The 22,168-nt window shown below is 43.5% G+C and overlaps 3 protein-coding genes and 1 long non-coding RNA gene across 4 annotated transcripts in view; 3 read left to right on the top strand and 1 right to left on the bottom strand.

Annotated features, from left to right (window-relative positions):
* The window catches only part of ltk (leukocyte receptor tyrosine kinase), a 35,841-nt gene extending 29,933 nt beyond the window's left edge, over window positions 1-5,908 (top strand). The window contains exons 21-29 of the mRNA XM_084678222.1: window positions 66-156; window positions 302-366; window positions 1,283-1,412; window positions 1,731-1,828; window positions 1,958-2,050; window positions 2,218-2,319; window positions 2,457-2,591; window positions 2,998-3,088; window positions 3,313-5,908. Of these exons, the coding sequence (XP_084534348.1) occupies window positions 66-156; window positions 302-366; window positions 1,283-1,412; window positions 1,731-1,828; window positions 1,958-2,050; window positions 2,218-2,319; window positions 2,457-2,591; window positions 2,998-3,088; window positions 3,313-4,365 (1,858 nt within the window). The 3' untranslated portion in view covers window positions 4,366-5,908. The remainder of the gene's footprint in view (window positions 1-65; window positions 157-301; window positions 367-1,282; window positions 1,413-1,730; window positions 1,829-1,957; window positions 2,051-2,217; window positions 2,320-2,456; window positions 2,592-2,997; window positions 3,089-3,312) is intronic.
* Window positions 5,909-6,923: 1,015 nt separating this feature from the next.
* Window positions 6,924-13,242, top strand: LOC146299943 (uncharacterized). The gene is made up of 4 exons (XR_014731818.1): window positions 6,924-7,063; window positions 7,642-7,732; window positions 8,415-8,516; window positions 10,425-13,242. It is a non-coding gene; the product is annotated as an uncharacterized LOC146299943 (long non-coding RNA).
* itpka (inositol-trisphosphate 3-kinase A) lies at window positions 7,029-16,127 on the bottom strand. The gene is made up of 7 exons (XM_084678201.1): window positions 15,546-16,127; window positions 10,737-10,836; window positions 10,407-10,620; window positions 8,657-8,861; window positions 8,441-8,542; window positions 8,011-8,082; window positions 7,029-7,882 (listed from the first exon to the last, which is right to left on the bottom strand). Exons 1-7 carry the CDS (start codon window positions 15,963-15,965, stop codon window positions 7,628-7,630), a joined length of 1,368 nt encoding a protein of 455 aa, XP_084534327.1. The 5' UTR covers window positions 15,966-16,127; the 3' UTR covers window positions 7,029-7,627.
* Window positions 16,128-16,841: 714 nt separating this feature from the next.
* On the top strand, window positions 16,842-21,651 carry ivd (isovaleryl-CoA dehydrogenase). Its single transcript, XM_084683270.1, has 12 exons — window positions 16,842-17,106; window positions 17,875-17,964; window positions 18,157-18,208; window positions 18,362-18,531; window positions 18,782-18,875; window positions 19,198-19,328; window positions 19,424-19,520; window positions 19,610-19,703; window positions 19,860-19,941; window positions 20,044-20,148; window positions 20,338-20,410; window positions 20,621-21,651. Exons 1-12 carry the CDS (start codon window positions 16,975-16,977, stop codon window positions 20,752-20,754), a joined length of 1,254 nt encoding a protein of 417 aa, XP_084539396.1. The 5' UTR covers window positions 16,842-16,974; the 3' UTR covers window positions 20,755-21,651.
* The last annotated feature ends 517 nt before the right edge of the window (window positions 21,652-22,168 follow it).

Here is a 22,168-nt window from a genome sequence, read left to right as displayed (position 1 = left end):
ATATACGGATCTTAATACAGACGCACATACTTGGAGTTGTTATGGTGATTGTGTCTGTGTTTCAGAGCTCTGGGTCATGGTGCATTTGGGGAGGTGTATGAGGGCCAGGTGCTGGGCATGACAGGAGAGAACACAGCCATGCAGGTGGCCATCAAGGTCAGTCTATCAACTATATAGCAGGCAATTTCATACAAATATGCGAGTGTGTCTGGGGTGAATAGATTATAGATTATAAGTCAAGTGGATGCCTCCTGAATATTATAGATTATAGGTTATTATGGGTTACCTTTCTGCTTCACAGACCCTTCCGGAGATCTGCTCAGAGCAGGATGAAATGGACTTCCTGATGGAGGCGTTGATCATGAGGTGAGCTGGAACGCGTTGGCCCCCCCTTCACTTTCCGCAGCTCGCTGTTAAGACACGCGCACTTCATTACTCAACACAACAATACCTTTGCAGAACAGATGAGACACGAACGATCATCACGCTACCACTCACTGGGTCTGTGTGCTCTATTCTTCTCCTTATTTTGGTAATGTGTCTCAACTGCTCTTTACTGAGAGAGCGGCTGGTCCTCGGCAGAGCTAACACTGGATTGTTTGCTACTTCAGCTACGCAGATAAGCTGACGCTCCAGCGTGAGTTCCATAACTGCATACTGTAGCAAAGCGCATTTCCAAACATGAGCTGGCATAGGTTCCCAACTGAAGGGACCTCGGGAAAAGCAGTCACTACAAGGGCCCCTTTCATGGGGTGAGCACTTACTGAAAACCAAACACTCACCTCAGAACATTAGCTAGCACTCATGGAGCGTGGGGGCAGGCCACAAATACTGTTAGTAAAGGGTCAGTCTGAACTGTGTGGAACTCGAGGAACAGGCGGACCGTCCTGTGATGGGGCTCTGGAGACTCGTATTCATGACTCAGAGAACTGAATCAGCGCAGCACAGTTTTTGGAAGGCATTTGCTAATAGTATCGCTATGGAGCCGTCAGCAAAACGCACACCATTAAATGTGTCCCAGGTCTGGATTCTGGCACACACACTTATGGCCGGATCTTGGTGCACAGCAATGAGCTAACCCCTAAAATGCAATACCGAGAATCCCAAAAACTTTGTCAACAAAGAAATCTGTGTAACTGGATTTTGTGAAAATAATGTCCTACTTTTATTCAAATTGGCCTATATAACTATTGGCTATAGTTTCCCTCTCCTACATTTGGCAGATGCTGACAGGAAAATGGCTTGAAAAACATGAATGTGAATTGTGTTTGTGTATCCACAGTAAGTTCAGCCACCAGAATATTGTGCGTTGCATTGGAGTGAGTCTTCAGATCCTACCCCGGTACATCCTGCTCGAACTGATGACTGGAGGAGACATGAAGAGCTTCCTCAGGCAGAACAGACCCAGAGCTGTACGTCTCCATAATGCCTCTTAATCATCCACGTTCTGCAACACACTGTGTCCCAATCAAAGTCATCCTAATAGTGTACATCTCTCTTTGTAGAATATTGTGTCAGGGCAAGGAGTGTGTGTCTGTGTGTCTCTGTGTCTGTGTGTGTGTGTGGGGGGGGGGGAGCATGGGGAGGCTTGTTTAAAGATGATGGTTATGGTTAAGGTGACGGTTAGGGGTGACAAGATTTTGAAAGAGACCCACAAGAATAGCAATACAAACTTGTATGTCTTTGTTTACTATGTGAAACGAATCCTGTGTGTGTGTGTCTGTCTCCAGGGTCAGTCCTCGTCTCTCACCATGCTGGAGCTTCTCCACATGGCCAGAGACATCGCGTTCGGCTGCCGCTACCTGGAGGAGAACCACTTCATACACAGGTTTCAACTCCCCTGCCTAATCCCACTTCATTGCCATGTTTCGTCATTCATTATCACCATGATCTAAAAGCATCAGCACATCTCTACCTGGGATTTGGATTGATTTTAAAGGTTGCTTTCTGTGTCCAGAGACATAGCTGCCAGAAACTGTCTCCTGACCTGTCCAGGCCCCGACAGAGTGGCCAAGATAGGGGACTTTGGAATGGCTCGCGACATATACAGGTATTCTAACCTATATACCTGTCCACAAACAAACTAAGATGAACCTGTAATCAATATACAAACACATGCAGCATTTAATAGCACCGCTTCAGCCATGAGACTGTCTTTTGCCGTTGTGTGAAGCCTATTTGATGTGCTGCCTTTGTGGTGTTAATGCTTCTGTGCAGGGCCAGTTATTACAGAAAGGGTGGGCGTGCCATGCTGCCAGTCAAGTGGATGCCTCCTGAAGCCTTCATGGAGGGCATCTTCACCTGCAAGACTGACACATGGTAACCACATACTGCTCAGACATTATAGCATCATGTATCCACCAACAGATTCTTGAAAAGATTCCAAGTTTGTTGAGTGCCCAGCTGGGCTAGCCTATGAGTATGGTGAAGTCACTGACCTTCATCTCCCCCTGCAGGTCATTTGGAGTACTGCTGTGGGAGATCTTCTCCCTGGGCTACATGCCCTATCCCTGTAAGACCAACCAGGAGGTGCTGGAGTTTGTCACCAGTGGGGGCCGAATGGACCCACCTAAGAGCTGCCCTGGCCCTGTGTAAGAACAGCATAGAGCATAATCACAGCACAGCCACAGTATTGGGTAGAGCTATCAGGGGATAGGAATGGATCAATGGCAAAGCATTTGACTGCAGATTAAGAAGGACCAGGTTCCAATCTGCCCTGTTCTTTGTTTTGTATAAAAGTGCCAAATGAATATATTATTATGGCTTAGTAACAGATCAGACACCATATCAGAATTGTAATAGCTTTGTTGTTTATCTGAGATGATGCACAACCTTTATTTACAGAGACAAAGTACTTATTCTTTGATAAGATGACCATTCAGAGGTTGCTGTCCATGTCTTAAACATGGCTTAGGGTTAGGCTGAATGCTGTACATACTGTACTGATAGCAGTTGATGAGGGAAGATTGTGTCTTTCCATCCCCGTCTGTTATGCAGCTACCGGATCATGACCCAGTGCTGGCAGCACTGCCCCGAACACCGACCCAACTTCTCCACCATCCTGGAGAGAGTCAACTACTGCACTCAGGTACCCTGGTTTTCTCCTAGCTCCGCCCCACTGATAGACAATACAGACACCACCATTGTTCCTTGTTTACCTTCTCTTACCTTCTGCTCTTTAAACTGTTTATTCTTCCCTCCGTTCCTTCTTTCCTGTTCCCCTTCTCTCTCTCCCTACGTCTGTCATCTTACCTACCTCCTCCTCCACCCATCCCCCCTTTATTCACTTTTTCCTCTCCCTCCCTCTCTCAGGACCCAGATGTGATCACCACACCCCTGCCAGTAGAGTATGACCCCACGGTGGAGGAGGATGGGAGCGCAGCACTCCGTCCTGAGACCTCCAGCAGCCTCACTCCTCTTCTAGTCTCTCATTCCTCTTCACAGGATCCCTCCAATCAGCTGGGCGGCCTGGGCCTTGGCACTGCCCCCATGCCCCTCCCGCAGCCCCACAAGCCCCGCCTACTCCTCCAGCGGCCCCAGCAGCTTCCACAGGAAGTGACATCATACCGTGAGGCCTTGGAGCCTTCTTGGGCAGAGCCTGTGCCAGCTATAGGGGCGTGTCAGGGGGCGTGGCTCCACCACCGCCCTTGCTCCAGAAGCTCCTCCTCCTCTGGAAGCCAGAGGCTGAAGAACAAGACCAAGAACCTGTGGAACCCTACTTACGGGTCCTGGGTTCTGGAGAGCTTTGGCAGGGGAAAGAAGGCTCTGGCCCACACTCAGTCCATGCCCCTGTCCACCTCGACCTCCACGTCCACCCCCCAGTCTGCCACTCCCAACACTGCTTTAGAGTGCCCTGAGTCTGGGTGGGATGGATCCAGCAGCCTTGTTGTCTCAAACCCCAGCCCCTCTCCCTCTTGCCAGGCTCTGTCTGCCTCCCAGGCACCTACCAACCTGGCCTCACGGAAATGCCCTACAGGTGGTGCAGGTACAGTGGTTGGCATGGACCTGGCCAAGCTCCAGAGCTTCCCCTGTGGGAACGTCAACTATGCGTACGACGAGCAGAGCTACGAGGCTGAAAGCCTGCCCCTAGTGGTGCCCAAAGCCCAAGAGCCCAGCTCCAGCTCTGGAACCAGCACCATTACAGGCTCTGCCCCCAGTTGCTCCTCAGGGTCTGGGTCAGGCTCAGGCCTGGGGTTGGCTCTGGGTCTGGGCACGACTTCGTCCTGTATGCCCAAGCTGCTCCTGAAGCGCCACGCCAGCTACGGACACGAGGACGTGAGAAGGCACACCAAAGCTGAGAAGCCCACCAGGGACAGAGACTCTGGCTTCTCCCTTTCTGAGGACCTCAGTGTCACTCCCGTTTAGAGCACTGCAACACCCCACCTCAGGGGGTTCTAGAACGCTGGAACAGATTCATTCTAGAATACCCGATTACTGGGGAGTTCTAGAACACAGCCATCACTATGGTAGCAGAACACTGAAACACATCCCTTACTGGCGTACTAGAACACTGGAGTAGACCTAAGACTGGTAGCAGAACACTGGAACATGCTGGAAGTGGTAGGTCAGGATCCATGGTTCTGCCTCTACTCAACACTGGGGTTTTAGAACATGGGAAGATGTTGTAGGTAACACTGGGGTTGTAGAATGAATCCAATACTGTGGTAGCAGAACACTGGAACACACCCTAACACTCCACGCACACACAGTTAAAACCAACATAAGATTGCAGAAATTTGAACCAAGTGATTTTGGCCCTATTTTTGTCAAATACATTTTCATGAAGCTGTGATGCTCCTGGTTAAAATATGAATTTTGTTGATATTCATATTTAGTCATTTTTGTAGAACTGTTTCTCTTTTCTTAGTTGGCGTGTATTTGAGTTCATTGAGTACTAACTTTATGTGTTTTTTATTCACATATAATCATAATAATTTACATTAGTCGTTTAGTTAAGTACATTTCTAGGTAAACCTGATCAAATTAAATTTGAAATTAGATTCGAATGGATTTGAAACTAAACAGATACCCTAGTTATGTATGTGTGTGTAAATTGGACTAACCCATGACAGTTGTAGAGGTTTTACTTCATTTCGAGGATAGCTATGTATGGTTGTTTTAATAACGATGTCTTATAGTTGATCACTGCCATTGGCTCCCGTCTGTCACTCTGCTGCAGGCTCTGTGCAGTACCTCATTATACTCAGCAGGGGGCAGCATTTAAATCTGATGCAGTTTACCTTGGATTGCTTCAGGTGTAGACATGCCGTTTTATTTTATTTTTCTTTGTTTCTTAGTATTTATATCCATCCTGAACATTATTATTACATTTTTTGTTGAAGTGGTACTGTTTGTGTTGATAGTCAATTTTAAGAGAACTTAGGGTAATAGAAAAATGTGATGAGGATCGAGAAGATGATGATGGTGGTGATTGATAACGGTGATGATGATGACAGTGGTGATTGATAACAGTGATGATGATGGTGATTGATAATAGTGATGATTATGGTGGTGATTGATAACAGCGATGATGATGGTGATGCGGATTTGGAGGCATGCAAATGTCTGCTGTTTAGGACTCAACTTGATTGGCAAGTTGCCTGGGGGATAAATTACGGTCAAACAATGTGACCGACTCATCCTGACATACTGGTTTACCTGCTCTGATACGGTCTGATCACAGCCGTAGGTCTCGGTTAGAGGCTCTTTGTGACAAACGCTGGATTCACACTTTCCTACCATCAGGATACAACCTCCTACCTTTATTTGACTTAATTGAATTACACCTCATGTTACTGACTCACTAGTTGAAAGTGTTGTGCCTACATTAGAACAAATGTTATGATATAAACTCTATGCAATATATTAGTTATGTACCTCACCTCTACCCCAAATAAATAAATATATACAGTAGATCACCTGAGTGTGATTGTGTGTCGGTCTGTAAACAGTACTGTTCAACTTAATGCAGAGAAGATGCAAATGCTTGTACAGTACATTTTATTATCACAATTCAGTATGTCCCATCATAGTTAACTCATTAGGATATAAGGCAATAGTGTTTTTTTGTGAGGTTATTCATCAACCACCAGAAGACTAAAGACTGATTCTGATTCACTTTCATTGAGACACAACATGGCCCCTGAAAACCTTTAGCTGTCACATTTAGCGTAGGTCTTCAACATGTGGCTAGGGAAGAAATCCAAAGACAATCCATAATAAGTTTGATTACAGATTTAAAGATGTATCAATCACACCTCGAGAATGTCCTTAAAACCTTTATGTTCACATAAAGTGTCAAACTTGGGTAGCAACACTGCAGTGGAGCTAGTATAGCACCACCCTGAGGTACCGGAGATAGAAAGTACCACAGTCAAGGTCACAGTCCTCTGTGTTTCCTAGGAATAGGGACACTGCTCATTCTGTAGCCCTTGGAATTTTGGTTCAGACATTAAGTGCATGCGTCTGTCATACACTGCATACTTAAACTAGGCTGTGTTAAATTTGTCACTTTAATGATTACATGTAAATGACAATTGAGGGTCAAATGAAAACAATTCCAAGGTCAGAGGTTGAGAGAACGTGAGGAGAACGAGACACGGTAGTGGAAATGCGCATTAAAACAGATGAGAATAAATGTATAATTTGGATGTTTATTAGGTTTTTAGACAAGAAACCAGTGGTTAAGATCTATACTTTATGTATTTGTGAATATGAATGTAATCCGACATAGGAACCTTACTCAAAATCCTAAGAGTTCGACAGCTGATTAGCTATACTATAGCCTACTATGTACTGACGGGTAGCATTAGCTACTGTACCGTAAGAACACTAAACTAACAAAAAGCTATCTTTTTACTCAGTTAAACTAGAGCGGCTATAGTTAAGAGCTTAATTTACCGAAAGAAGGTGATTTTAATATTTGGATAGTGGGGCGGAAAACTATGGAGTTTAGTTTAAGTTTTTTTGCTCTTAATCGAGTGAAGCGGCCACATCTGTCAGACCACTACGACCACAAGGAACCAAACAGGCCTGCAACGTTGATTTAGGTATTTTGAACCAGGTAAGGTGGCTATCATTGCTTGAAGGTACAACATTAACTCTCAAGTTGTGAAAGCCAGAGCATTGAATATCAAGGTGGTAACATACCTTTTCAACTTATAAACAGCGATACTATTTTCCGTTAAGTTTGTAGTCTTTGAGTCTTACTAGGCATTGGAGTCATAATAAAAGGCTACCTGGGCATATACTCAATGCTACTGATAATAAAGGAACCCTTAAATAGATAAAAAGAACAAGAATCCATGGCTTGGCCATGTTAGAGAAGTTCAGTGGTCAGGGCTCTACAATACAACCGCACCCACTTTTTTAACCTCATGCCTTCCAGAGAACACAGAGACAAGAGTTGTGCTAGGACAGATACATACAGTAGTCTGCCAAAGATTTCAGTCATAGTCCCAGTTTTGGATGGATCTGGATGGTTTCTGGTTGGTACAGCTTGGATCAGCTTCAGTGGTAGACATGTGCTCTGCCCTGCCAGACGTTTGTTCCACAGGAGTCATCTCTCGTGTCACACTACGTGTCAATTCATGAACTTTACCTGTTCATTCACTAGGCTTTTTTCCTTTTATTTTCTACTAGTCACCGATCCCTGAGCGCTGGCGCCCTCCTCCTTGGCACCTGCTGTGTTGACAGAGCCCAGAGTGAGGATAAGGTTGTCCAGGCCCAACAGGTAGCCATCTTCACGGTTGCCTTCCTGCCAGGGAACATGGTGGTTGAGCGTGTGGCCCTCTGGTAGCGCCGTGGTCTTGCCGAAGTCAATAAGCCACACCTGAGCTCGTTGAGTGTGGTCGTGGATAAAGAGTAAAGAACTGCCAATGACCTTGGAGATGGGCAGAGTTGAAAGGTTGTCATTGTTGTTATAAATAGAGTCATTCTCGAGGAGTGTATTGTATTTTATTATACCTATTGTATTTTTGACAACAGACATCAAGTCAGCCATTTCCTCACCTCATGTTGTTTGAAGAACTCAGATGTCTTGAGAGCTTGCTGTATCTCAGTCAGTCTGCTTAAATATGTGTCCTGTTGAATAGTGATATGGAACATGTTGGGCGTCATACATTTTAGAGATACAGTACATAAACTTCTAGATCTATTTTGCATACACTTGAACTTGATCAGTTAACACATGATCATGTTACTGTGATGATGCGTGTGCAGTTCTGTGTACCTTGTAAAACACCTAATTGAATTGTTGACAGGTGATCGTAGTTTGCGCATTCAGACCAAACATTTACCAGTTTGTTTTAGATTTGACTATTTGGAAAACTGTTTGTCTAGAGCCTGTCTTAGGTGGCACATGCTAATGAATGCTGCGGAGGCCAACAGATCCCGTTTGCGTGTGTGTGTTTTAGAGACATATGTGAGGCTGCAGACCTACCCTGATGTGCGTGTTGTCTCCCACAAATTCCCTGAAGACCTTGGTGACGTCCTCCGAAGTCCGCGTCTTTTTGAAGGTGGTGCAGCATGTCCCATCAGCTTTCTGAGAGGGCAAGAAGAACAACTCAGTGTGTGTGTGTGCGTGTGTGTGTGTGCGCGCGCGTGCGTGTTTGTGTGCATGTGTGTGTGTAAGTGTACAGTATGTGGTCCAGCCAACCTTGATACCCTCTATCCTGAAGCCCAGAGTGTGTGTGGAGCTGAGAGTCTCTCTCCACTGCATGTAGCGGGGCTTGGTGACTGCCCTCTGCTGGGCTTCCTGGGTAGTTGGGGCCTCTGAGTCCACCTCCAGCATCTTCTCATACAGGTCCCTCCGTAGCTTGGGGCGCTCCCGCGCTCGCACCAACTCATCCTCCAGGTACGTCCTGGATAGTGAGGGGACAAAGAGAGACATAGAGAGAGACAGAGAAAGACAGAGAGAGAGAAAGAGAGAGACAGAGACAGAGAGAGAGACACAGAGAGAGAGACAGAGAGAGAGAGAGAGACACAGAGAGAGAGAGAGAGAGAGAGAGAGGTTGTAGTGAAGACAGGCAGAGGTAGAGGAAATGTAGATATGGAGCAACCTCAAACTGTAGGTATACAGTACAGTTTGGGTTAGTATGTATGTATTAGGGTACATATATATATATACATTCTAGACTTGAGAAGTGACAGAAGAATGTCCTGTGAGTGTTAGTACGGAGCCGTGGCCTACACAACACGGCAGACAACGCTGCTGGTCTGTTAGCGTGACAGAAGTCTGTTCACTCTTTCACTGAACTTCCGCTCTGAAAAAGAAGGAAGCACAAAGGAGACTCCGGGGGACACAGCTTGTGTGTGAGTGTGTGTGTGTGTGAGTGTGTGAGTGTGTGTGTGTGTGAGTGTGTGTGAGTGTGTGTGAGTGAGTGCAGACGTGCATGCATGTGCATGCATACATTTGTGTGTGTTTGTGGGATTGTGTGAGCTATGTGGAATCCAGATGTATGTGCAACAAGTGTTTTTCTTTTTTTCTTTGTGGTCGTTTTTTTTTTTTTTTTTTCGAAGGGGAGTCTCCAGGGACACCCTATGACTGCACTCATTTGCTTGCTTGTGATTGTGTGTGTAAGTGTGTGTGTGTTTTTGTGCGCACCCCCCCCTGTGTGGCTCAGCACAGGAAACCTGCGGCTCAGTACATTGCATGTTTGTATTCACGTATCATAGATCTATAAAACAACAGGTGCTCGTAAACAGCAGCTAATACTCTGCATGTTCAGACAGTTAGCTTATTAAGGCAGAAACTCCCTGTGTTATTTAGTAGTCAACTATCTGTTATCTGTTGCTACTGTTGTCACACTTTGTTTGGTGTGTGTGGCTTACATTATTTTGACAGGAAACACACAGTAGTTATGTGTTTCTACATTTTACATTTGATAAAGATGACCTTTTAACTTAAAGAAATAGTGTGAGATCCGGATCTGATTAATCAGTCTGGTCACTGTTATTATAGGATTATTACAGGGATCACGTCATCATACCGATTCTTTTAACTGTATCTACATGCACTTAACAGACAGAGATTCATTCAGACTTGGTTGAGAACGATTATGTGCTTGATAAAGGAACCAATCTTGATTATACCATGATACTATTCAGCTGTCAAAATAATAACTGGTTACCACAAGACATTTACGTGCAAAAACCGGGGAAGCCGTTAGTTTATTTAACTACAAAAATAATGTTTCGGCGGCTAACGTTTTACCATGGATTAAATCTTGTGTGTATGTTTAGCTAATAGCCATATCCATCTGGCTATCTCAGCATACTCTTAGCTGAGTGCATGGAAGATACGCTGTATAACATATAACATATATCACTTTGCAGTTTCATTCCAAATTAAGTTTTAACTAGTTGCAATCAACATCTTTCTAAACTCTCTCTCATTGGTATCCTACCTCACTCCTATCTTGCAGTCCATGACACTGGGCAGGTCGAAGGGGGCCAGCAGGTCGGTCATGTGAAGGAAGGTCTCTCCATCTTTCATCACCACCCCGTGGTACCCTGGAACAAACGCCTGCAGCACGTCACCACGGAGACGCTCAAAACACAGCTTCTCGTTCTCCGAGAACTTCTTCAGAATGGTGCCGTCATCGCCAGCCTTGAAACTGCCTGGAGTAGAACAAGATCAATTTAATGGGAGTGTTTATGCTATTGAATGCAGTTCAATAGCATACAGCAACAGTCTGGGACAATCAAGCAAGATGTTTGTACACGTTGTTTATTACCTTTATGTCCAGCTAGCTGCACCCAGGACAGTCGTTTCCTCTGGGACGCCACTAAGGGCCATTGAACGATGGTCTTTATCTTCCACCATGGTCGGCTGTGCTGAGAAACATGGACGACAACAAAAGCGAATTTGAACCCCACATCCAGTAACATCCAGCATAATATCATACACAGGAGGACACAGTTCTCTGACTATTCTTCATCATATAGACTCTGAGGGATTAGGAAAATCCTGACATATTCTAATTTGTTCCAATCCATCTCTGGGGTTCTTCAGTTTTAATCTCCTGTGTTAGTGATCATGTCTCAGGAGGGACCTCTGTGTTTTTTCCACACTCAATCAACATTTGACTAAATCCCAGTCTTTTGACATCCTTTGAAATCACCCTATCCCTACAGTACCTCCCTGAATGACCAATGTAACCACTTACACACCATGCTGTCAGCAGTATGTGTTTTTTACACACACACAAAAAATGTTTTTTTCACAGACAGAAAAAAATGCACTAAACACCTGCTGAAGGAAAGAAGGAGGAGTACTTCATCCCTCTGTCATGTACAGGAAAAAGACCGTTACCACGCCAACAAGGCCTCAGTCAGTGGCAAGCAACATGGCCATTTTTAAGTCAGTTTTACCTCTGCTGTCTAATCTGTAAATGGGTATGCATTGGAAACAAAGGAGGCTTATTGCTGTGATTAGCCTAAAACAGGAAGTTGAACCTGTTGCCCAGTACACTGTAGTGAATACTAATTTGAAACACACACGTAAAAACATACATCACAAACAATACATTTGACAATAACACACAAAACAAAATCACTATTCACATGCACACTGACTTAACGGTGACATTCTAAACAAGTAGCAGATAGTATTGAAAGGCTCGGCGATATGCTCCACTTGCTGCTGCTCACTCCTGGCACCACTAGCCTCCTGTGTGGGTGTTAAAAGCCACGCTTCCTTACAGGCCGAATAACAAATGTCTCTCTCGCTCTCTCTCTCTAAAATACAAAACCATAAACATCATCATCAACTTGTTCGGAAACATTGAGAGTCCAATGTAGAAAAAACTGAAACATCTCCATAGACATAGCTCAAGCTTCACCTCAAGAACAAAAAAAACTCTTCATTCCTTTGGTACCCCAGTTTCAACACAGAAAATGTCCATTGTACTTATTGTTGACATTACACATGACTTTGAAAGAGAGCATGCATCAGCCACACCTCTTATACACTAGGACAAGCTTGGATACAGCACTACAACACCTAATTAACAAACATCTAATAGAGCAGTGCAACACCTCACTAACTAATTTGTATCTAAAACAGCAGTACAACACATCATTCCTGTGCCAATAATAATTGTAGAATGTATGTTAGTGCTGTAAAATAACTTGAGTTAAAAATGTTTTAAAAAAACCTTCAAGTGAGTCCTGCCCCAAGGCCTTATTTGTGTGTACACACACACTCAGACCTCAGACTCAGCCCTTGACAAATATTGAACACATTTACTGTACACAACCACCACAGTCAAACAAAGTCTGTTGAACTTGAATTTTACACTTATGTAAAAATTGATGTGTGCATTGTTCCATCTATTCCTGTCCACATGCACTGTCATGGGAACACCTTCCTTTGATGCTCCTGTAAGTGTAATTTGTTGAACAAAAAACTGGGCAGCAACAGCCACAAAGAAAAAACAGCCCATGGTACTTGAACTTTACCAGCCTATAATTACATAACAGTCACACTGCCCGGAATAGGATACTGACAATAATATGATTCACCCAAGTAGCTTCTCTCTCTATGGAACTATGAAAGCCGAACAGCTAATGGATTCTAAACGGATCTGTTAGTGTGATGGTGCCGTACTGATGGACTCCCGAAGAGATGGAATGTCATAATGCTTTAGTGATTGTGGAAGCTCTATAGGTGGAGGGGTTCTGACGTTTGCCATACTTAGAAGTGTCTGTCTGTCTAGACACAAGAAACACTGAGAGCCCTATCTCAGTGACACCCAAGTGTGCCTCCGCTCAATTTCTCACATCCAGTGAATTCGTCATCACTATATTACACATGCACGGGTTTATCAGATTGCTTGTTAGAGGACATAATGTGTTATTTATTTCACATGTACTTATCTTGATCATTATTAAACATGTTTGGTATTAATGCAGAAGGCTATGTTCAGTTAGGTTAGTTAGCGTTAGGCATGAAAACCTTTAATATAGTGGGTCATTGTGACAGTACAGAATCAGGATTTAAAACTGAAATATCATTGTGGTTTCAAAGGGCATGATGGTGGTGCGTGGGTTGCTTTCTGTGTGTGGGCTGATTGTGCATGACCAGTGCCTGAAAAAGTCAGACCCCACATGTCGTGTTTTCCATTTCCTTTAACGCTATTTCTACATGGCCAACAGTGAAAGGCAAGAGTGAGGTATTAGGTTTTGATAGCACGATAACCTTGAATTTAATGGGTCATTGCGACCATACGGAATCAGAAATGTAACTATCTTTGTGGTTTTCAGGGGCATGGTGCAGGTTATGTGCACACTCCCCCGTGTTCAACTTTCTCCATGTGAGCTGAAACAGTGTTCGACCCCACAAGGCACTTCTTTTTACTCTATTACTGGGTGGCTAACACAGTCAATAGAGGAGAGGGGGAGGTTTAAGGAGAGTTTAGCTGCCACAGGGCCTCCGTGTTGACCCTGAGAGCTGCAGGAGAGAGGGCAGGCAGTCCGCTGAACACAGAGTGAAGGAACTGGAGTGTGTACACTGCAGCGCAGCCTGCCTGGCCATGTGTGTTCAGTCTGTTTAAAGGAAACTGACAGCAGCAGACCTTCTATGGAGGTAGCTGAGAGGAGAAGTAGGATTAGAGAAAGGCAGGCCTGCTTCAAACAATTACACTTGAGTGTGACTTGAAGCAGGATGTGATGCTGGACGGGAAGAAGACAAAGACTACAGTGACATGTATCAGACATCACATGCATCACTATGTGATGTGCCCTGAAGTGATAGTATGTTTTATTATTACCATCAACATGGTAGGTGCTTAAAAGTGGTTGTCTGACACTTGTCTGAAAAGTGTCAGACAAGTGTCTTACCAATTGTATGTTTTGTGTGTGTGTGTGTGTGTGTTGGCTATTATGCTGTAAGCGACTGATGCCCCCTCAAGAGCTAACTAAGAAACATTACATTTGTAAAGACATTTTCGAGGTGCTCACAAGTTCAAATGCTATTTCTAGCGGGGGGGGGGGGGGGTTGAATAACTTTAACAATAGGGTTTAGTGGCAGGGATACTTAGGGTTAGTGGCTAAGGTTAGGGTTCAGGTTAGGTTTTTGGGTTAAGTTGAGGGTTAGGGTTTGGGGTTTTGGAAAATGTAATGTAATTCCCACAAGAATGTGTGCATTCTATTTTTGTGGGGGTTTTGAACATGAATACAATAATTCATGAGTTATTTGAACAAATTCGTTTTGTATGTTTATGTAAACATAAGATCTTGGTTTTACTTCCAGATCAATCACAGCTGGAGTAACATGCATACCCTGCTTGATAAGAGAAACTGAATCCTACTGTAGATCATGCCGCCAGTGTCTGTAATTGTTACTAAGATATAGAACGTTTAAGCCAACGTGAAACGTTCTAGAATGGTAAACAGCTTAATGTTCTTATTCCGAACATCCAATAAATACATAGAAATCAATAGTAACATAACTGGCCTGGCTACTCTGGTTTCCTAGATATGCATCTCTTAAGAAGAGCTATGCATGTCTGAAGATTACCACACAAGAGGAAATGACCTTTTAAATATCTCACATGATCACAAACAAGGCAGAGCGTCCAAACAGCAGCTAAATCTGCCAAATGCTCAGTGTTCACACATCATTAGTAATTAGAAACACAGAAATCTGCTGGTTGTCTCCTCAATGTTTTCATTTTGTGCTACTGTCGGATCATGGATTTCATCATTTCTTGTCTTTTAAATTAAACAAAGGCCATGTCAGACCACACTGTGTTATATTCATTACTGTGTGAGCCATTGTACATGTCAGAGATTAAACAGAGGGCTGTTTAGACTTGTGCCTAGTGAGTCAGATGTCTAAGGGTGTGGAGGCAGGACACTACAAGCTTATAAAGCATTCCCAGTGTTTCCTCCAACTACCCAATACGGTATGAGAGCTCTGAGGAGTAGGAAGGGATTGGTGATAATAATCAAGTATTCTTCTGTAAGAATCAAGCAAGTCCACTAATGCAGTCTTAATATGTCAGTACTGTATTTTGACAATTTCACTATACAGTCAGTTTGCAGTAAAGAGGCTTTTCGTGCTACAGCTCTTCCACTGTTGATTCTCAGTGAACCACTGAAGCACATCTCAACAGGCTTCATGAAATAGTTGTTCTTAATAATAACTTTGAACTATTTACTCCCGTCCCATAACATGACCCTCATCACTTAGTAAATGGTACATTTGCAGTGGAAATAAGACAAGAGAGTAAACACAAAATGAGTTATGGTCTGCATCTTTTCTCAATGTTTTGCTACAAAGTTAAATTATATCATAGAATTATAATTGCATTCAAACTAGTTTAAAAATAGACATAATAGGTTAAACATGAATACAATACCTCTACATCGAAAACATGAATAAAAGGAACAACAGGTGTATTATTTCAGCAACTTGATTTATTTGCTGATGTCCGGTCTGACCGTATAAATCTTTACCGACTGGAGAAAAATGATCACAGAATACAGTCTACAATAATGAACAGCTGCAAAACTTGGTAGGCTGCAAGACCTATACTCACTTCCCCCGTGTCCCCTAGGTGATCGAGCGTGATGATGCCTCTGCTCTTCGTCTCGTTGTCGCTCAGGACATCGTCCTCTGACTCCACCAGTGACGACCCTGTTGAGGAGATGGAGGAGTTGGACATCTTCCGTCGCAGCGGGCCGTCCACGTCCCCCCAGTCCTCTTGCTGCATCTCACGGGAGCAACCACCTGCCTCCGGGGTGATAGTGACTTGCGGTACTCGGCGGACTTCTATAATGGTCTCATCTTGTGCTGAGCTTAAAAAAGGTAGCTCTGCCGATGGGCCGACCACTTGATCCGCCATCTGAGAGAGTTCATCGCAGATCTCTGTTGATCTGCGGCTGTTTTTGCGCTCGCTGTTGATCCCAGCCCCAGAAAGTCCAGCCTCCTTGGAGGTCTTTCGCCTCTCCTTCGGCATTTGGTTGTGGTGTGTAAACGTGCGACTACAGCGCAACAGACTTGGATATACCCAAATAAATCAGTTGAAGCGCTCTCCCTCAAATCTAGTCATTTAAAAAGTCTACGGTTGTATTTCTATTTTGTCGTACTAAAACAAAGTAACAGTAATAAGCTTTCCTAATCCTATTCTGCCTAAGCATAATCCTTGAGTTATACGAGAAAATGCCTCTGGCAATCATCGCCGGCCGCTATCAAAATGCTGACGGTAGATAGTTTTATGGGGAAACCCTCTCCATGTGTGGCGCACACATGCGTCAAACGCCTTTCACTATTTAATTACATCCGCATATGGCCCTCGACTGTCTTCCTGAGTAGCCTAAAATCAACTGTTTTATTTTGACTTTTTGGCGAGTTACTTCCTTATTCAGTTTCAAACTTCTGCACGCTGACAGGAGCTAATCCCCAAATATATCCGTGCAAGGCCGAGTTTACTTTTACAAATTATGCTTTTATATCGGCTGGTTACTGGACTGTGGTCTTTTGTAAAATGGTATTCTAACGACATATAGGCCTACAATACATCAACTGTCAAAAAAGTTGAAGCCCTCATGTGATATAAAAATTCAAACAAAAAAGTTAAATACACTATGCCACCAGCAAAGTCATGATAGTGATGATAATTAAATTGCAGTTTAAATAATTTAAAAATAGAAATGTATCAATTTTTTGTCATGCAAACAACAGCAGTGACAGCTTACTAAAAGATAGATGTTTCCACTCCATAACCACAGAGGGCGTCTTTCGATTGTTAAACCAGGCCGGACCCTGGCCTATTCCCAGTCCTTACAGAAGGCGGCGATGTTTCACAATATAAACCTTGCAATCTGCCATCAACGTTAACCGAAGAAGCTGGCTAACAACGTTTGATAGTGGGTAGACCAAGCAAGCTAGTACACTTGTGTAAGGGGGCGACCTTCTAGTTTGGATTTGTTTATCTTCTCCCTGTAGTACTGCAGTAAACCAGCACAATGTTTGCTGTCAGGAGTGCATTGCGTCTCGGCTTCAGAATAGCTGCGCCCGCGGTGACAAGACGGGGATGCGCTTCATCAGCTATCCCTGTGGACGACATTGTCAACGGTCTTACAGAAGAACAGATTCAGGTAGCTAGCTAGTAACTAGCGGTAGCTCCATACAGTACCCAGCAAGCAGGGGAAAGTTCATTGGATTCATTAGGTCGAAGTATATTATGTTTTTAGTGATAAACCTTCATGCAAAATGCTAAACATGTCAGCTATATATTCTGAAAGGGGATGTTCAATATTAAGTAAGTTGCAGGGAAGCATACTTTTAAGTCACACTCACAGTTATGACCATGATGTAACCGAGGCTAGCAAGTCTACCTAGAGCTACCATGTCGAGCTACGCAGCTTGTCTTCAGACAGCCAGAAGTTGTCAGAGCGAGCATTTTGCTAGCTGGTTTATACCTGTTTTTACATGTATTTTACATGTATACTGCTGTCTGTAAATATATTTGGTAACGGGTACAGACGAGAAGGTATGACATTAGTCGAACAGTTCCAGACAAATATTTACAAGCATGGCCAGACGAAAATAATGGAATGGACAGGATGGAGAGCAGTTGCAGATTAATTGACGGAATACGGATTAAATGGGGTCAGGTCCAACATGACATCCTACTTAGACTGGAGGAGGGTGGTTGCTTTCTGCATTCTTGTGATTGGTAAACGTCTATGTGACGCGTCTATCTACTAAATGCAATACAGTCTAGCATTACTATAAACGAGCACCAATGTCGTTTGTCCCAGTAACTGCCCAACTGGCTAGTAGAAGACCACAAACGTAAGCTTAATGGATCTCCTTTTGGGACTACGTGTATGAATCATGTTGTCCATTCCTTCCTTGTGCAGCTCAGAGAGCTGGTGAGGAAGTTCTGTCAGGAGAAGATTGCACCAATAGCAGACGAGGTGGATAAGAGCAATGAATTTCCAGGCATGCGAGTAAGTTGATAATGATGCTGTGCTGAACCTGGAATATAAATATGAATCCTAGATGTAACTAGTCTGGATAGTTTTTCTTTTAAATACTTGATTTCGGTGTATAAACATTAGCAACTTCATGTTAATGTCAATTCCAGAATGTATTGTGCTCTCTGTCGAAACCCAAGTTGACACAGCTTATTTCCCCTTCAGACCTTCTGGAAGGAGATGGGTGAACTTGGACTCCTTGGAATCACTGCCCCTAGTGAGAAATCCTACTTTATTGGCTACAGCTATTTCTTTATTTTCTCAGTGGCTACCATGATTATTTAGAAGTTGTTTAAGAGAAGGTCATAGATTTTAAAGATATTATACATAATGTGGTCCAGATTTTTGACAGTAGTTTGTTCTCTTGCAGTGGAACTTGGCGGGACAGGGTTGGGCTATCTGGAACACGTGATTGTGTTGGAGGAGATTTCCCGTGTGTCAGCAGCGATTGGCCTCAGCTATGGAGCACACTCCAACCTGTGTGTCAATCAGATGGTGCGACATGGCAACCAGAAACAGAAGGAGAAGTACATGCCTAAGGTAGGACAGTGGAATTCATAGCAAACATTCCAGTTCACCTAATTAATTGTTAATTAGCCAATTAAATTAAGGAAAAAGTGTTATTTATAACTCGAGTGAATTGAACCTGGACAAATAACTTATGCTATGCAGAGTCTGAGTATTTCCTAATGCGTTAATCAGGTCTTCACAGTACAGTGTTCATTTGCACGTGTGTTGTCATGATTCTGTGCTTATGATAGATTTTGTATCCTGTGTTGTCACCCTGCAGCTTATGACAGGAGAGCATGTAGGAGCCCTGGCAATGAGCGAGCCCAATGCTGGCTCTGACGTGGTCAGCATGAAGCTGAGGGCCAAAAAGGAAGGTGAGGGGGCCTCCATTAATCCAAATTTTTAGCCCTCTTCCTCTGCACGTCCTCCTTGCTTTAAGTGTTGACTAAACTGCCCACAAGCCTCAGAACATTTAGGAACGTTCAGATCTATTGGAACAAAATAACGTTGTGGTGCTGAAATGTAGTTTTCTAGTATTTAGGTTCTAGTATTAAGGTTGTTAAAGATGTTTGAGGGGAAAACAGAAAGTCTTTACTCAGTACATATGTCCAGTATGGCCTACATGGTTGGGAACCCACCCCTTAAAATCCTATTTAACCTACTGCTCATTCCATCTGTGTTTTTGTATTTGTACAGGGGATCACTATGTACTAAATGGAAACAAATTCTGGATCACCAATGGGCCGGACGCAGACGTTCTGATTGTATATGCCAAGACAGACCCTGAGGCCGTGGCCAGAGGAATCACAGCGTTCATTGTAGAGAAGGCAGGTGTTGTTTAAAGTCCCTGCTTAGACTCTAGAAAGCCTTTTCTCCTTTTAGAATTTAAGTCCTCTGCTAAAGCTGTGTGTGTTTCCTCCAGGGTATGCCAGGGTTTAGCACAGCCCAGAAGCTGGACAAGCTGGGCATGAGGGGCTCCAACACTTGTGAACTGGTTTTTGAAGACTGTAAGATCCCAGGTATGTGTGTGTGTCTGCTTTTTTTTGTTTTGTCTGTGTTCATATTTCAGTTGTTATGTATAACACAGTTTAATCCCCCCTCTCTTCAGAGGAGAACGTTCTCGGCCCTCTGAACAAGGGTGTTTATGTGATGATGAGTGGGCTGGACCTGGAGAGATTGGTGCTAGCAGCAGGACCTATTGGGTAACTCAGACATTCATAACCTCTCTGCGCTTCTCAAATTCATAGACTTTAGGTTAGACTAGAGATTTTAGACTAGAGGTTATCAATAGAGACCTGAAATTTAAACTTTGTGTGTGTACTGACGTGGATATTTTCATCATAACTGTTTGTGTGCAGCATTATGCAGGCGGTGCTGGACTTTTCCATACCCTACCTGCATGTGAGAGAGGCCTTTGGACAGAAAATTGGACATTTCCAGGTGAATTCAATAAACGGTAGTTAGTTTCAGTTGATTTTAACTTCATCTGACTATTGAGTTGATGTAATGTGTTCAAACTGTCTTTCCACTCCTCACCACCAGTTAATGCAGGGCAAGATGGCAGACATGTATACACGGCTTAGTGCTTGTCGACAGTATGTCTACAATGTGGCTCGAGCCTGTGACAAAGGACACGCCAGCGCTATGGTAAGTCTTCTCCCCAGACCATTCCAGATGAAATCAGTCTGTATTGATGTGTATCCAACTGGCTTTCACACACAAACTCTTTTACAAAGGACACTGATTCTGCATGCTTTTAGTCTGGCCCTCTACTTCTCCTCTGACCAGGTGTTTGTTGTCTGTTGACCTGTTAATCAAACCCTGCTGTCATTGCAGGACTGTGCCGGGGTGATCCTCTACTGTGCTGAGAATGCCACTCAGGTGGCGCTGGATGGTATTCAGTGTTTAGGTGAGTACCAAGCTCACCCGCTCTTACCAAGGAATATCCAGGGAAACCTGACTAGTGTCAGATTAATGTTTACCCTCTTTAGATCTACATTCACTTTTAGCAATGTTGTTTTTGTTTAATCAGATTTGATTGTGGGTGTGGTCAGACTGTTTACTCGGTTTGTAACGAGGTTTTCTCTATCCTCCTTTCCCTTGCTGTGTCTCCCTGCAGGTGGTAACGGCTACATCAACGACTACCCCATGGGCCGTTTCCTTAGGGATGCCAAGCTGTACGAGATAGGGGCAGGTACTAGCGAAGTGCGAAGACTCATCATTGGTCGAGCCTTCAATGCCATGTATAAGTAGACTGACATTGGTTAGCCCTGGGAGAACTCACAGACTGGCAAGACCACTAGATACAGTGCCCCGAGACACACACACACACACCCAAAGGCCTTACATGCTTACTGCTGTATTGATGGATGGGGCTGAGTTTCCTGAAAGCAGTAAGATGATATGTTATCCTTTAAATGTTAGTAGCTGGGACTGAGTATTTTCCATATCCTTATGGAGTTTCATGCACCTGAAGGGTTCATTTCCTAATGCTTGAGAAGATCCTGCTGAGATGAACCTGAACCCCAGAGGCTAAGTGTTTGAAGGGCTATCTGAATTATTATAATACAACTAGTGAATAATAATAGAAAATATGGTGTAAAATATACAATAATGTCTTTCTGTCTGTGTTTTATCAGCGTATTCTACTCTACAGGGACATGTACCTGCTAATGGATGAATCCAGTAATATCAAGGTTTCTGATTGTAAATATTACTGCAGTCTGATCAGCCAGCTTATAACTGTAAAAAGAATAAATTCTAAAAGCTGCTTTTTGAAAGACAGTGAATCCCTGTTCAGTTGTCATGTTCTAATTGTGTCCAGATGCAGTAAGGACTAAATCTTTGATCGTTGATATTTAAACACCCACTCAGAGATTCTGCCACTTCTGGTGTTTCTGGGTAAATCATAGGCAAAAATGTAGTACTTGGTCTATTTCTGACTAATACAATTCATATTCTGTAAAATCAGGTCTCTTTGATTTTAGAAGCAAATACTGAACCATTAAACCCATGGAAAACTGCCTTACAATGGAGGGAAGTCCTTGAATCCCACACATTTTAATAATTCAAAAAAAAAAATGTTTTTACCTTGATGTATCTATGAAAGTTTGATTTATTTCTTGTGTAGAATAAAAGGATTGCATTTTGTTTGTGTTGTGGATGCATTTGCTCTTTTAGAATACCCCTGAAACACCATTGAGTAGTCATCTCTCACTATGTACAGTGTCACAAAAAAAACATTTTTAATTTTATGCTGGTGTGAAATAGCTGGATATTGACAGACCAATGCCCAAAGGTGTATTTTGATTTCCTGTGGGCTCAATGGGCACAGACCAAGATGCCTCTGCATGCAGTTGGATAGAATTGGATAGATACCGAGCACCCCAATCTCATCTTGGTTGTGTATGAAAATGCCTCAACAGCACTCCTCCTACAGTCAATGTATTAAACCCGGCCCATATCAGACAAACGGTTGTGATTGGCCAGACACTTTCTATGCCAGGTTGGAAATCTGTTTGAATGGGAAGGTTGGCCAGACCCAAATAAAACAAACAAACGTACAGATTCATCTGGTTCCCTGTCTCGGTGAGATGCAATGGAGATGTGTTGTAAAGCAGCATGCTCACTCAAATGCCCCTTTCCCTCTCTACCATCTCCCTCTTTC

Source organism: Hypomesus nipponensis, chromosome 3, assembly GCF_054491055.1.
Source record: "Hypomesus nipponensis isolate SF chromosome 3, ASM5449105v1, whole genome shotgun sequence".
Classification (NCBI taxonomy): domain Eukaryota; kingdom Metazoa; phylum Chordata; class Actinopteri; order Osmeriformes; family Osmeridae; genus Hypomesus; species Hypomesus nipponensis.
The sequence above is the reverse complement of the archived record's forward strand: the minus strand, read 5'-3'. Positions and strand labels throughout refer to the sequence as shown.